The sequence below is a fragment of the Zingiber officinale genome, chromosome 2B, assembly GCF_018446385.1.
Source record: "Zingiber officinale cultivar Zhangliang chromosome 2B, Zo_v1.1, whole genome shotgun sequence".
Classification (NCBI taxonomy): Eukaryota; Viridiplantae; Streptophyta; class Magnoliopsida; order Zingiberales; family Zingiberaceae; genus Zingiber; species Zingiber officinale.
The window spans coordinates 142625091-142640344 of record NC_055989.1 but is presented as its reverse complement, the minus strand read 5'-3'; the positions used below and the strand labels follow the sequence as shown (position 1 = coordinate 142640344).

Here is a 15254-nt window from a genome sequence, read left to right as displayed (position 1 = left end):
TTCTCGGAAGCGCAAGGTCTGCGCCTCGCTTCGCTTTGCGCTTAAGCGAGCAAAGCGAGCGCTTTTGATAACTATGCTAATTACATTAAGTGGTTCGTCTTCAATAATTAGTAGTTAATTTTTTTATATACAGTTAGAATTTGTGGAATGATTTCTATTAGGTGTAGCCTAAAAAGTAATTAGGGGGTTGCATATACCAAGGTTTAAAATTTCGACCCATGCCGAGGTTTCGGTCCTAGATCGGAACGATACGATTTTGGTACCGTATCGTGCCGTGCCGATATAGTTTCGGTATTTTTTAAATATAAAATATATTAATTAAAAAATACAATATTTAACATAAATATTTTTAAAAATAAACAATATAAAAACTAATCTTAAAAAAAGAAAAAGATATGAAAATAGATAAATAAATAAATAAATAAAATTTTTATTATACTTTTTAAATTAAAATAAATTAAATATAAAATTAATTAGATAATTTTATTAAGGTTTAATAAAGTCTCTTTAGATTATCTCCATCATAGTTAAGAGTTGATTAAAATAATTAACCTAAGTTTAATTAAAAAAAAATTCAAAATCTGACACAACCAGCGAGCTCGCGCGACTTCGGCGCTGTCACGGGGTTACGCGACCCCTCAGCCATAGCCGCGAGGATCGTGTGACTCCTCAAGCGCAACTGCGGTGGTTGTGCGACCCCCTTGCAGCGGCCACAGGGTCACGCAATGCCTCTGTAGTGACAGAAGGGTTATGCGACCCCTCCATTGCTATTGCGGGGTCGAGCAACCTCTCCGTTATGGACACGGGGTCGCGCAACCTGTCGCAGCTGTTGAGGGTCTGGTGTCGGGCTCATGTCGGTGTCGGTCGTCAAGCGGAACGAGACGTTTCGACCGTCTCGGCATGACACTTTAAGCCATGGCATATACACATATATACTAGGGTTTTATCGTTAAGTGATATTATATCATGTAATGCGAAGTCGTCGCAACTCTTGTCTCTTATACCAATTTCAATATAGTGAATTCTTCTCCTTAATTTCTGTCTAGGCTTTTCCACAGAAATTTGTGTTACTTGGTTTGTATTGGTTGCCTATTTTTGATATTATTGTTACAAACCGGTATCAAAGAAGATATAAAATAGACAATTAATACAAAATAAGAACAACACAGATTTATATGAAAACCCTAGACGAGTGAAACCTACGTGTATAGGAGAAGAATTCACTATATAGAAATTAATTCAAGAGAGGAGACCTATTACGACCGCATTACATGACATAACATCACTCACAACAAAAGGCTAATTACATATGCGTGTGTGTGCGCGCAAAATCATAATTACTTTTTAGGTGAAGCCTAACAAAATTTGGACCACAAACTCTAATAATCTCCACCTTGATGTGAATTCCAAAGCAAGGAATGAAAAAATATATATATAGTTGATCAACTAAAGTGTTCATGTATTTCATATAAAAATAACTGGAAACTACCAATTCTACTAGTCATTGTCAGGAGATGTATAGGTTAAATTGTATGTCATTTTGATAGCTCTCTGCCAAGAGTAATTAAGGAAATACTTTCACTCACTGAGCGTTGAATTATTAATTTCTATATTCACTTACCATTCTCTGTATTGGTTTTTACCTATTATCTTTATGTGCGTCTTATAATATTCTACATAGCATATGTGTCAACCTCCTCCCTTTTCAAGTTATAAAAGATGCAATTTAGTTTTTTCACCTTTTATGATGGATCATTATACTCCACATATTTGAAGAACTTTAGAAAAGTAAATGAGTGATGAGATCTAAAGCCTAAACACTATCAAAACTAATAGACTAAAAATCACAGTAGCAAACCCATTCATTTACAATAAATGAGCTAAGCAATAATTTGACAATCATTTTCTCAATAGTCTTTCAACATAAAAGGCAAGTACCTGGGTGATCAAAGTTATATTCATGCACATGATTCATCTTCTCTTCAGTCAGATCATAATAAAATGAATCCTGCCAAATCATGCCCAATTAATTCAACACAATATAACAATTTAATATAATTTACTTTAACCCAGCAATAAAAATATTTCATCCATTCGACAACACTACATCATTCATAAAAAATGCAGTATATAGTTTCAACTAACAAGACCATAATTCATATTTATCTTATTTACAATTTAAATTGTTTGAAAAGGGTTCAATAAAGCTATGGAATCATGCATTGTCAACTTACCTACCAACCAAAATTATATGTGTGTGTATATTGACATAGTTTATCATCCCACTAGTGATATATCCCCGGAAGTTGCTCAATATTTACCATCTCAACAAGGTCGCCATAGATAAAAGAACAATATTTTGGGCATCCACAATAAAAGTATATCCAATGTTTTAAAAGGAGGTGCATGATAGTAGATGGTCGAGCTACTACATAACACAGGTGGCAGACTAGGGCCTAAGCAATTGACATTTAAATATAAAATAAAATAGAGAAAACTAAGAAAATATACCAAAAAAAAAAAATTTAATCTTTATTCTAATTGTTGAGGTAACTGACGCTAGCTTTATGGATTAAGTTTTGGGGTTCACTCTCAAACTAGAGGAGTCTCAACCAAAAATGATGGATATAGGCTCATTTGTCGCATTTCAAAGATCCTCCCACCGGACAAACCCTATGAGTCAGACACTTGCATCATTGACAAGAGGTCAGAGTAGGTGTTTCTTTTGCATCGGGGTTAGACATAAAGACACAATATCATTGAGGACAAAGCATATGCTTCTACTACATGCTTTTAGACTTTCAGAACACCTTTGCGGAGATTGCGCCCTAAAAATGCAACATCAACCTCAAGTTTATGGCAATACATTGCGAGATTTCCAAATTTCTATTTTTAAAAGAAAACTCTAGTGGATGGTTTCTCAACTACAGCGAACACAAAATTGAGAGGTAATCATGTTATAGTATTTGTTTTGTTACAGGGGCATAATTGTAACTTTAAAATAAATGAATTTTTGCAAATAAATATCCTAATCACTCAATAGATGTCCATACCATCAAACGTGTCTCTCGGAGTTTTCCCTCAATAGATGCAACTCCGACTTTCTCTCTAATGCTCTCATTTCTTATTTTATCCATCCTCGTATGTCCACACATCCACCTTAACAACCTCATCTCTGCAACTCTCATCTTTTGTTCATGTGCTCAAGTTATAGTCCAACATTCAGCTTCATATAACATAGCAGGTCTAACTGCGGTTTTATAGAACTTTCCTTTAAATTTTAGAAGTACTTTACGATCACATAAAACACTCGACGCTCCCCTCCATTTCAACTCATCCTGCTTGTATTCTATGTAAGACACCTCTCTCAATTCCTCCATTGTTTTGCAAAAATGATCCTAAATATTTAAAACTCTCGGTTCCGGGCAACTCGTCCTCTCCTATCTTAACAATTGTCTCATTACTTCTAATATTATTAAACTTAAATTTCATATATTCTGTCTTTAATCTACTAAGTCTAAAACCTTTCCCTTCTAGTGTTTGTTATCAAGATTCTAGTTTAGCATTACTCTTTCACGTGTTTCATCTACTAAAATAATATCATCTGCAAACAACATGCACCACGGTACTATGTCTTGAATGTACACAGTGAGTTCGTCCATAATTAATGTAAAAAGATAGAAACTACAAGTTGATTCTTGATGTAATCCTATCTTTATTGGAAATGCTTTAATTACTCCGCCTGAAGTCTTTATTCTGGTTGTTACATCCTCATACATATCCTTAATTAGTTCAATATATATTATGCTAACACCTCTCTTTCTAGAATTCTCCATATAATTTCTCTTAGGACTCTATCATAAGTTTTTTCTAAGTCAATGAATAACATGTGTAAATCTTATTTTTGCTCCCGATATTTGTTAATTAATTATCTAAAATGTATAGCTTTTATTGTCGACCTTTCATGAATAAATCCAAATTAATTTTCGATCACTGTGATCTCCTTCCTTAATCCTTTTTCTATTATTTTTTCCAAAGTTTTATGGTATGACTCATTAGTTTAATACTCCTATAGTTTGCACAATTTTATACGTCTCCCTTATTCTTATATAAGGGAACTAGAGTACTTATCCTCCATTAATCAGATATTTTTTTCAATATCATGTTAAATAATTTTATAAGTCATTAAATACCTTGTTTCTCTAGGCATTTCCATACCTCTATCATTTCCATTATGCATCCCATTTAAAGTTTGTTCTACTTCTGAAGTTTGAATTCTACAATAAAAATTGAAATTTCTCTGCTCATTTGACCTACTTAAATTATTTGCATCACCTAAACCTTTATTAAAACTTGATGAAAACACCTCTTCCACCGTTCTTTTATTTCTCATCGTTTACTAATATCCTATTACATTCATCTTTAATACATTTTATTTGGATAAGATCTCTTGTTTTCTTTCTCTCACTTTAGCTATTCTATAAATGTCTCTCTCCCCTTTTTTTTATTCAATTTTTGATATAATCATTCAAAAGTTTCATTTTTTGCTTCACTCACTACTTTCTTAGCTTCTTTCTGGGCTATTGTATATTTTAAAGTTTTCCTCGTTCTTACAAATATATAATTCCTTATAAGCTATTCGTTTTTCCTTCACTTTCTCTTGTACTTTCTCATTCTACCACCAAAATTCCTTACTTAGTGGTGCATGTCCCTTTGACTCACCGAGTACACTCTTAGCTACTATTTTCAACTTTGATATCATCTTATCTCAGGTTGTATTAGAGTCATCGTATATTTCACCTAATACTTGTACTTCTACATTCTTCTTAAATATATTTTGCTTTCCATCCTTTAACTTCCACCACTTAATTCTAGAAGTCGTATATATGTTCTTTCTGTTAATATTATATTTGAGGCGTATATCCAACACTACTAACCTATATTGGATAGTTAAGCTTTCTCAGGGATGACTTTGCAATCTTTACAAATATTTCTATCCTTCTTCCTAACCATAAGAAAGTCAATTTGCGATTTATTATTCCCACTTTTGAACGTGACTAAGTGTTCTTCTCTTTTCTTAAAAAATGTATTAGCTACTATAACTCCCATGTACCCTCTCATATTTCTCATTTTTTTACTCTGACATACCATTTAGATCACCTCCTACTAAAATCATTTCATTTAGTGGAATATTTTGTAACATTTCATCTAAGTCATCCCAAAACCTTGATTTGGTAGTTTCATCTAATCATACTTGCGATGCATATACGCTAATTATGTTCATAGTTTCTTTCGTCACTATTATCTCAAGGGCTATAATTCTATCCTCTTTTCTAACTACACTTACAACTTCATCCTTTAACGAATTATCTACAATAATACCCACTTCATTTCTTGTTTTACTCTTTCCAGTATACCATAACTTAAAATCTGAGTTCTCCATCATCTTGGCCTTCTCGCCTACCTATTTTGTCTCTTGTTCACACAAAAGACTAATTCTTCTCCTAATCATCGTATCTACTACCTCCATTAATTACCAGTGAGGGTTCCTATGTTCCATGTTCCAAATCTTAGATTATTAGTTTTCCTATCATATTTATTCTTATCCAACCTATGGTGTGAGAACTCTTACCTATTTAACACTACACCCAAATTTTCTTGAAGATGTAGCAGTCCTTGTTGATACGTTACAACTCTTGTATATTTAGCACTACACCGAGTTCTGGAGATGTAGCGGTCCTTGCCGAGACGTTATAGTCGGACCTTGCAACGCGTTCCTTTCGGGAAACAACCTAGCATTGACAACTCTTTTTACATAACGTTGTGTATTTTGTAAAGCTTAAGAATTTGAGTAGTTTGTCCCTTTTGATGTTAATCCAAAGTGAGGTAAGTTTCCTTATCATAATAATTGCTTTAAAAAAAATAATATGTTCTCATTGACATCCTGCATCCAATTGCTAGAGTAACCTAACATGTTTAGAGTCAACTTGTATGAGATGAGGATTTTTTCTTTGAGGTGGATGATTTCTACTTGTTTCATTACATTTAGCTTTTGCATGATTAATTTATGAAAGTAAATGATATAATTATAAAATTGTTAAAAAAGAGAATCATTTTCATAATTGTGTCTATTCTTATTACTTGATATATGCTTCCACATTGCTTGTCCCTTTGATATTCATAGTTGTTTATCTATCTTGGCAGGTTTTAATAACACCTTTGATGATAAGTTAAATAACAAGAGATAACATGTACAATGGAAATCTATGAATTTAAGAATAACTTCACATAGTGACAATGAAACAATGAATCCGTTACTTATATCATAGAGGTTTGGCTCCACACTTTATAATGAGTGGTGTAATTACTTAAACTAAATTAACAAATAATGAATGCAACACTTACATTGTAGAGCTTCAGCTCTACGCTCTGAAAAGGGTTATGTGATTGAATTATAGTAAATTAACAAAACAATGAATGCATTACTTATTTCTTAGAGAGTTTCGTCTTCGCACTCTATAGGAGCTGCATTATTTATACAAATTTACAAAATAAGGAGTGCATCATTTATACTATAGAGCTTCAACTCCGCGCTCTAAAGGAGTTGCGTGATTACTTATGCTAAATTAATAAATGGAATAAACTACTTATATTATATAGTAATGGAGCCACACTCAAAAAGGGTTTTTCATACATTTGTAGGCTTCAGTTATTTTACATGAGATACTTTCTCACTAGGTGAATTGTGAGTCATTCACCCTTTGTTTTGTGAGATGCATCTCTAGGTGAATTGTAGAACGTTCACCCTTTATATATATAATTTATATGATACATTTTTGTATTTGGTAGATTGTGAATTATTGATCCCATGTATATACGATATATTTTTATCGGATAGATTGTGGGTTGTTCACCCTATATATTCATATAGGTTTATGATGTGTAGTTCGTTCTAGATGGATTGATAGTCATTCATCCCTATATACGATGTATTTTTTAGTAAGCAGATTGTGGGTCATTTACCCCTGTATAATAGGTATATATGTGAATTCATTAATAAATTAAATTAAATAGGAGCATAGAAGAGGAAATACAAGAAATAATAAAAATTGTCTAAGAGAAATTTGTGATAAGAGACTAATGTTCTTAAATTGGCTAAAAACGATAATGTGATTGTTTACTTCTCATTAGATTTTATCATGAGAAATATTATTTTACATTATTTACTTCTCTCTTATATACACTTTTTATCAGTTGACTTTTGTACAAAGTACTAGTAGAGTTTTTTGAGAGATATGCATTTAGTTAGTTTGGTTGACATTTGTCTATATTTTTGCTTTGATATTATTGCACTTCGTGCATAGTAAACAATCCTACCTCGTGACAAGCCTAGCTCGTGTGAGGCGTGTGGCAGATCAACTGCAACCTTGTTCCCAGCAAAACAAAAGTAGAGGTGCCCGAGAAATTGCTATCAGCAAAAGGTTATTGATGGAGAACTTGGTTGCTTCAACAGATGGCACAAAGTGAGTCAGGGAACTACTAGCTCGTACGGATGGTTTATTGTCCAAGTTTATATGCAAGTAAATTGGATGCTAATGAATTTTAATTTCTGGCAACTAAAAATCACTAATTAATGTTTCTAACATTGTAATTTTATTTGATAATCTACCTATATTTTTTCTTCTGGAAAACTGAACTAGGACTATGGTTGTGCTTCATAGAATGATGAGATGCCACTATAATTGAAAGATTTCTTTTTCTTCCACAAAAATATTTATATTTGTATTTGTTAGCTAAGATGTAGTCCACAATAGTATAAACATAGATACTACATACCATTGGTCTGGGAATATTATGTAGACATAATTTTATGAAACAAATTTTTTATTTTCCTTTTGTTACCTATTCAGGTTTAAAAAGTGGGAGACATGAGTAATACAAAAGATTGTAAATATCTCCAATTCCTGCATAGGAATCCATATGGTTGGTTCCAGATGAGTCGGTAAAGGGATTTTTCAAATAAAATCAAATTGAAAGAAATTTTGCAAGTTTGAAGACCTACCTGATTCACAAGGACAACCCGTTGATCACAGAGTTGCTGAATAATCATATTGCAAACAGTAGTTTTTCCAGAAGCTGCACCTCCAGCAACACCTGTAGCGACAACATCTCTCTATCTAGTTAAGTAACTAGAAAGCACTTGTCTATGCATACAGATTGATCAATATGACTTCTTATTAGAGCCTGGAGAACATTTGCAAACACCATAATGTAAACTTTGTTGCAGAATGAGTCACATGTTGCTGCCTGAACTACATCATAGGCATCTTCCTTAGATTGATTACTGATACATTGATCCCATCCAGACTATTGATTCATCATCTTATCTTAATTTTTGGAATTTGTTGATTACTCTATTTACATGTGAGTTTTTAATTTTTAAAGGAAGACAAAACGGGTCCCATCCAAATTTCAGAATAAAAAGTTAAATACAAAAGTTTATATACTTTCAAGAAATTGTGCTGAAGGGAGACTATTAATTGCAAGTGTGATCAAATGTGTGTTTAGATGTTGAGAAAAAAACAATGAACTATTTTTGAAGTGTTGAGCCGAAATGTACATTCAGTTATGAAAGAGATTTTTGTGTAATTTAGTTTGAAAGATGCTCTAGATATAGAGAAGGGTTTGAGTGTTGGAGTATTTGGCTTACAGGAAAGTTTGTATTTTCTTTGAAGATGTTGTCATTGGCTGAGAACCAAAACATGCTGATCTATCAGAATTGTTATGGTATCAGTTGTGAGTACATTTTTGATTTTGTATACTTTCTGCATGACACCGAATATAGGTTGATCTGTACTTATGAGCTCTTTGAATATAGTGATATCATGTTGGTTGGCAATGTTTCATATAAATATTACAAATGGGAGTAGTCTAGATCAATATTTCACATAGTGCTAAAATAAGATATTCACTAATAATACACTTACAAGCATGGTGAACAGAATTGACTGAGTGGGATCAGGATCGACTGAACCTAATCCAATTCCATCTAAAAAATAAGACAACCCTCCGTTTCTCACTCGAGAATCTTTCTTGAGTAATCAACGAGATGGGAATAGATCTGTGGGTCTAAATTTAGAGAAGTCTTATCCATGATTTTGAATTTTTGAGAGAAGTAAAAGTGATTCAGTGTAATGCACAAGGAGAGAGACCAGACACAAATAGGCCAGTGTCGACACCTCTGTTCTCGATCACACTCAAGGAGGAGGACGACGAGAGGTGTCTTCTTTGTCTTCATCTCATCTTTGTTAGGCTCTCTCGAGGAGGAAGGCATGCAACAAATCTGCAGTACTTTGTCATTGTTTCAGTTGTGATCTAAAGGCAATTTTATTGATTAATTAATTATTAGCTAAAAATTCCCAACTCAAATTTTTTTTGAAATAATTAGATTTAATTTAAATAGCTAGATTTAATTAATCTTAATTATCTTTAATTATGTTAATTAATTTAAATTAAGTCAGCAAACTTAATAAATCTAAGTACAATTAAATTACTTAATCTAATTAATTAATATAATTAATTTAATTTTTATTTTAATATAATTTAAATAACTAATATAGTGATTAAAATTTATTTTAATTATATTTTAAAATTAATTTAATTGAATAGAATTAAATTAAATTAATGGGAATAATTAAATTAAATTAATAAGGACTAATTAAAAATAAATTAACAAGAAATAATTAAAATTAAGTTGGATGATTTAGTTAATCAAAATTTAGTAAATTTGTTAAAGTTTTAATCAGAACTGAATGATTAAAATAGAATCAAATTGATAATTTTAAAGTGACTCAGAACGAAATAAGATTTCTGTAATTTATATTTTATAGTATTCATATCTAATCAAATATAGACACGTGACTTTTAATTTTTTTATATATCTTTTATTACTTTAATAGTATTATTGATTGTGGAAGTTATTGGAAATTTAAAGACAAAGCAGATAGATGCCAATCAACTTTGTAGAAGAGATTGAGTAAACAGCATATGTCCTTTCATTGAATATTTTGTGTATGTGTGGCATGCCATGTTTTGTGGTCAACCTAATTTGCACAAGCGATTGGTAACTATTTAATAAACCTAAAGAAGCAGTTTTTGCTGATAATTAAGAGAACCATGAAATGTCCAAATGTTTGTTCAATTGAATGCTTGGAGGGTTGTTGGTTGCAAAATTATCTACTTGCTTATATAGGCATACATTGTGCTCATGCGTTTATGAAGATCCTTTGTTGTTTCAAGTTCAAGGTTTCATAATTAGCAAGTGCTTGTTGTAGAAGATTGCCTCGTGGGGAACTGCTATCAAGAGAGTGATGATATTTATACATCAGACACAGATATGCCAAGAAAAGGGAGAATTGTTAAGTGTGCCTCAAATGTATTTAGCCTATTCAAGTGCTGAAGAATCGTGATGGATAACATTTTGCAAGATGCTGGCAAGAAAATTCTGGGGGGTTAAAATTTGTCTACAAATAAGGTTTTTCCAGAAAGGTTGAGCAAATCAAGTTGGACAACAATTAATAACGATAGAAGTGAAGGATTAAATCCACATGGGTGGGATTAATCTCCATAAGGTGGGCTTACACTTGATTACCACACCCACAACTAATTGCCATTAAGGAAAAGCGATCTAATGCTTGTAACATGAAAGGAGGGTTTTAAGATATTGGATGTGAATTTAATGTGTAGATCCGTTAACCTAGTTTATTAACATTAATGGGCTATTAATAATTTAATAATGTATGGGTTTTATGTGGATGGTCCCTATAGGATGGACCAAGGTATATAACTATATAAGGGAAGAAGTCTCTTGATTTGGGCATCATATTGAATCTAAGATTCAATAGAGCTTCTTCATCTTCCTCCTCTCTTCCCCATTGAGGACTCTTGCCGCTCACTTCGGTAGATCATTCCACGCTTCAGGAACTCTAGCGACAAGTAAGATTAATGGCTAATGCAATGGATTCTCGTTGTATTCAAATTTCCGTTTGCCTTAAAGCTTGATGATCGTAGACGATTTGGCATATATACATCAATTTTGCATTTGATTCCATTTGGATGAACAAAATTGATGCATATCCATCAAATGTAGCATGTATAGGTTAGGATTTAACCTATGAATCAAATTTTTTACATTATCAGTGAAGAATGCGATCGACTAAGCGATTAGCGTTTTTCAGCTGAAAAATAGCGTTTAGAAAACCAAGTTTTCAACTATCAACACCAATTGATTGGTAAGTGCAAATTTGGGATGCCCAGATTAGTTAATGTTCATCAATTGATGTTGCATTCAGAATTGATTGGTGAAGATCAATGATTTTCCTTTCTGTGCGTTCAGAATGTTCCCAAGTCAATTGGGCGATCGATTAGTATTCACCAATCAATTGTCATAAGGACCAATCGATTGGGATACCTAGAATTGCACATAGAAAGTTCTGGAATCAATTGGGTGATCGATTGATGTTCACCAATTGATTGCCATGATGACCAATCGACTTAGGATAGTGCACAAAAGGTCTCCAAGTCGATTGGGCGATTGATTGGCTAAAAGATCAATCGATTAGAGAATCCTAGGTCAAATACAGAAGGTTGTAGTTCATTGGGTTGTCCATATAAGGTTTCCGAGTCGATCTGGGAACTCGACTGTGTACCAATTGATTGCCCTTGGCATGTCCAAGAATTGACACATACGAAATATCTGTCAATCGATTGGTAGCTGACACCGATCGATTGATATCTGATTAACTCGATTTTTTAGCAATTTTTCCATGTATTCTTTCTCGCTCTTGCTGCTTAGTCAAACATATACCATCGTCATAGCAAGAACTATTGGGGAGACTAGAAGTATTAACGTAGAGGGATGTATATTCATGCTAAGGCTGATTGGCTAAAGGAAAATAATTCTTATGTCAGATATATATTTAAAGAAGCTCACAAATTAAATTAAACTTCTTGATCATGCCCGTAGTGCGTCGATCCAAAGGGGCATTATGTGGTCGATCAAGGGTATTGTGACAGATACTAGAAAACATAAGCTAACTCGAAGCTCACATATAAAGTTAATCAAGTGCATGGCGTGTCGGCCCAAAGGAAGGCGCGTTGTGTGGCAGATAGAGGTAGGTATGAGTTATTTGGAGAGTACCACTGGCAAATGACAATTTATTCAAAGACTTAATATAATGTTGTACTAGGTATCTTAATTCATGCCCATAAAGTTACATGTTTGATTGTTGCATTTTGTTATTGCACAACTATAAAGATACATGCCTTGTTTGTTTAAATAAATTAAGCTAAATTCTTTGCTTTTGTTTATGTAGTACTCTCAATGTTTACTAATCTGAACAACATTCCTGTGCTAACTAGCATAAATTTTGGGCAATGAAAAGAGCATATAATAGCTACATAGATCTAGACTTTGTATTTAGGCATGACCGTCAAAAGGTAATCTTTGACAAGTGGGAGCGATCAAATCACATGAGTATCATAAAAATGTCCATTCCAAAATCACTTAGAGGTTCGATTACTAAAAATAAAGATGATAAAACCTTCATTAGAGAGTTAGTAGACCGATTCGCCTCAAACGAAAAAGTCAAAACTACTACACTTCTCACGAAGTTAGTGTCCATATGGTATAACAGGAATGATAGCATTAGGGAGTACATAGAAGATATCAAACTTGGTTACAAGGCTTAAGACACTAAAGTTAAATATGTCTGCAAGCATCCTTGTGAACCTCATCCTAATCTCTCTACCTACATCTTTAAAATAAGCTACAACACTCAAAAGGAGAAGTGTGTATAGGAAGAAGAGAGATTAAGACATGGCATATCTCACTGTGCTCATTTTGCATCCTCATCTCAGTATTTGAAAAAGAAGAAGAAAAAGGATAAAAGTAAAAGTAAGGGTAAACAACTTGCAGTGACGTGCATAAGGAGCAAAAACAACAAGATTTGAACCCAACTTATTTCTTTGTAAAAGAAAGGTCATCTGAAGAAGGATTGCCAAGATACATCAACTAGCGTGTCAAGAAAGTTAAATTTCTCAACTTATTAGTTTAGAAGTCAACCTAGCTACTGTACCTAATAACACTTATGGATAAATACTGGTGCAACTACTCACGGAAATGTAACTATGCAGAGTTGCCTCATGAGCCGAATGTCAATTAATGATAAAAGATTCATCTATACAGAAACTAGCAAGAAAGAGAAATTAGAGGCAATAGGTGTCTTTAGAATTTGTTTAGGGAATAATGTACTTTTTTAATTGGAAAATACATTTGTAGCGATGTCATTTAGAAGGAACTTAATTTATATTTCATGTTTAGGCAAATCTGGATACACTTGTTCATTTAGAAATTGAAAGTTAATTATTTTTCGAAATTCTATCTTGTGTGATATTGGTCCCTTGACTGATAAACTATACAAATTAGACATTAAAACAGATAATATTGTGATGCATAGTATAGGTGTGAAGTGTGGTGTGACAAATGAAAATTCATCCATGTTGTGGCATAAGCGTTTAGGACGTATCACTAAATAACGCCCAAAAAGGTTAATGTCACTAGGAATTCTCGATTCCCTTAATATGTCAGATTTTGGAATTTGCATTAAGTGTATCAAGGGGAAAACGACTAACAAGAGTAATAAAGGTTTAAGGCGGAGTAATGGTGTCTCGAGCTTATATATATGGACCTATGTGGATCGTTCCATAAGGCTTCTTGGAATGAACAAGCATACTTTATAAGCTTTACAGACGACTATTCCCAATACGGATACTTGTACCTTATTCACGAGAAATAGCAATTCCTAAACATGTTCAAAACTTTTAAAGCCAAAGTTGAAAATCAAGATGGTAAGAAGATTAAAGTCATAAGATCAGGCCGTGATGGTGAATACTATAGAAGATCTGACAAATCAGATAAATAACGTCCTAGGTCATTTGCATATCAGCTTACAGAGTGCAAAATCATGGCGCAATACACCATGCCTGGGACCCTTAGCATAATGGTGTAGCAGAGCGATGAAACCGAACCCTAAAAGATATGATGAGAAGTATGATTGCATTTTCTTCTCTGTCGAAGTCGTTATAGGGTGAGGCACTTAAGACTATGGTTTACCTACTCAATAGAGTTCATAGTAAGGTGGTAACAAAAACCCCATACAAGTTGTGGACAAGTAGAACGTCTAGTCTTAGGCATCTACATATCTGGGGTTGTCCGGCTGAGGCTAGGCCTTATAGGCCTAACAAAGGAAATTGGACTCAAGAACCGTTAGCTGTCATTTTGTAGGATAAGAAGTTTCAAGTTTTACAACCCCTTGAGTAGATCATTTTTCTTTACAGGTAATGTCAAATTTATTGAGAATGGTGGGAGTGATAAAGTTAGGGAAATATTATTTAAGAAGAATATTGATGATCCTAATATAGTAACTATTGATGTAGAAGTTGCACATCCGGAAGGGGTAGTTAACTACTATATTTCCATATCCCCTCCAATATAATTGGAAGGTATATCAGCTCAAATTAAGGTATTCCCTCCTACATTTAAGCATTATTCCCAACCACCACAAGATTAAGTGTCCTTAATGAGATCCATTAGAGAAAAAAGATCAACGATGTCTCGTGATTATGTATATCTCCAAGAGCATGAGTTTGACATATAGTTGGAAGATGATCTCACATCCTTTCAAGAAGTCAAAGAATGCCCTCTTCCTAAAAAATGGATCAAAGTCATGAGGAAAGAGATGAAATCTATGGTGGGCAATGGCGTTTGGGAAGGATCTTGGTGATGCATCTTTTATCTTAGGCATACAGATTGTCCGTAACCGTTCAAGGTGCACACTTGAACTATCACAAAAGACCTATATAAAAAAGATGCTCATTGGTATGATATGCATAATTGGATTCCTAGCGACACACCTATGTCAAAGGGAGGTAAACTTAACTTACAACAATGTCCACGTCATGAACTTGAGATTAAGGAAATGCAACAATTCCCCTATGCATCAGCAGTAGAAAGTTTGATGTATGCTCAAGTATGTACGCGTCTGAATCTTGCATACATTGTAGGGATGTTGACCAAATATTTGAGTAACCCTAGAGTAGAGCATTGAAAAGCTGTAAAAAGGGTCATGCAGTATTTGCAAAGAACAAATTATTACATGCTCACATATGCGAGATCAGGTTATCTGGAGATTATT

General features: G+C 33.4%; 1 protein-coding gene across 1 annotated transcript in view; it reads right to left on the bottom strand.

The window, feature by feature from the left end:
• LOC122049618 (uridine kinase-like protein 3) overlaps window positions 1-15254 on the bottom strand; it is a 41002-nt gene that overhangs the window by 22621 nt on the left and 3127 nt on the right. Inside the window, exons 2-3 of the mRNA XM_042610984.1 lie at window positions 8063-8154; window positions 1939-2008 (exon numbers count right to left, since the gene is read on the bottom strand). Coding sequence (XP_042466918.1) covers window positions 1939-2008; window positions 8063-8154 — 162 coding nt within the window. The remainder of the gene's footprint in view (window positions 1-1938; window positions 2009-8062; window positions 8155-15254) is intronic.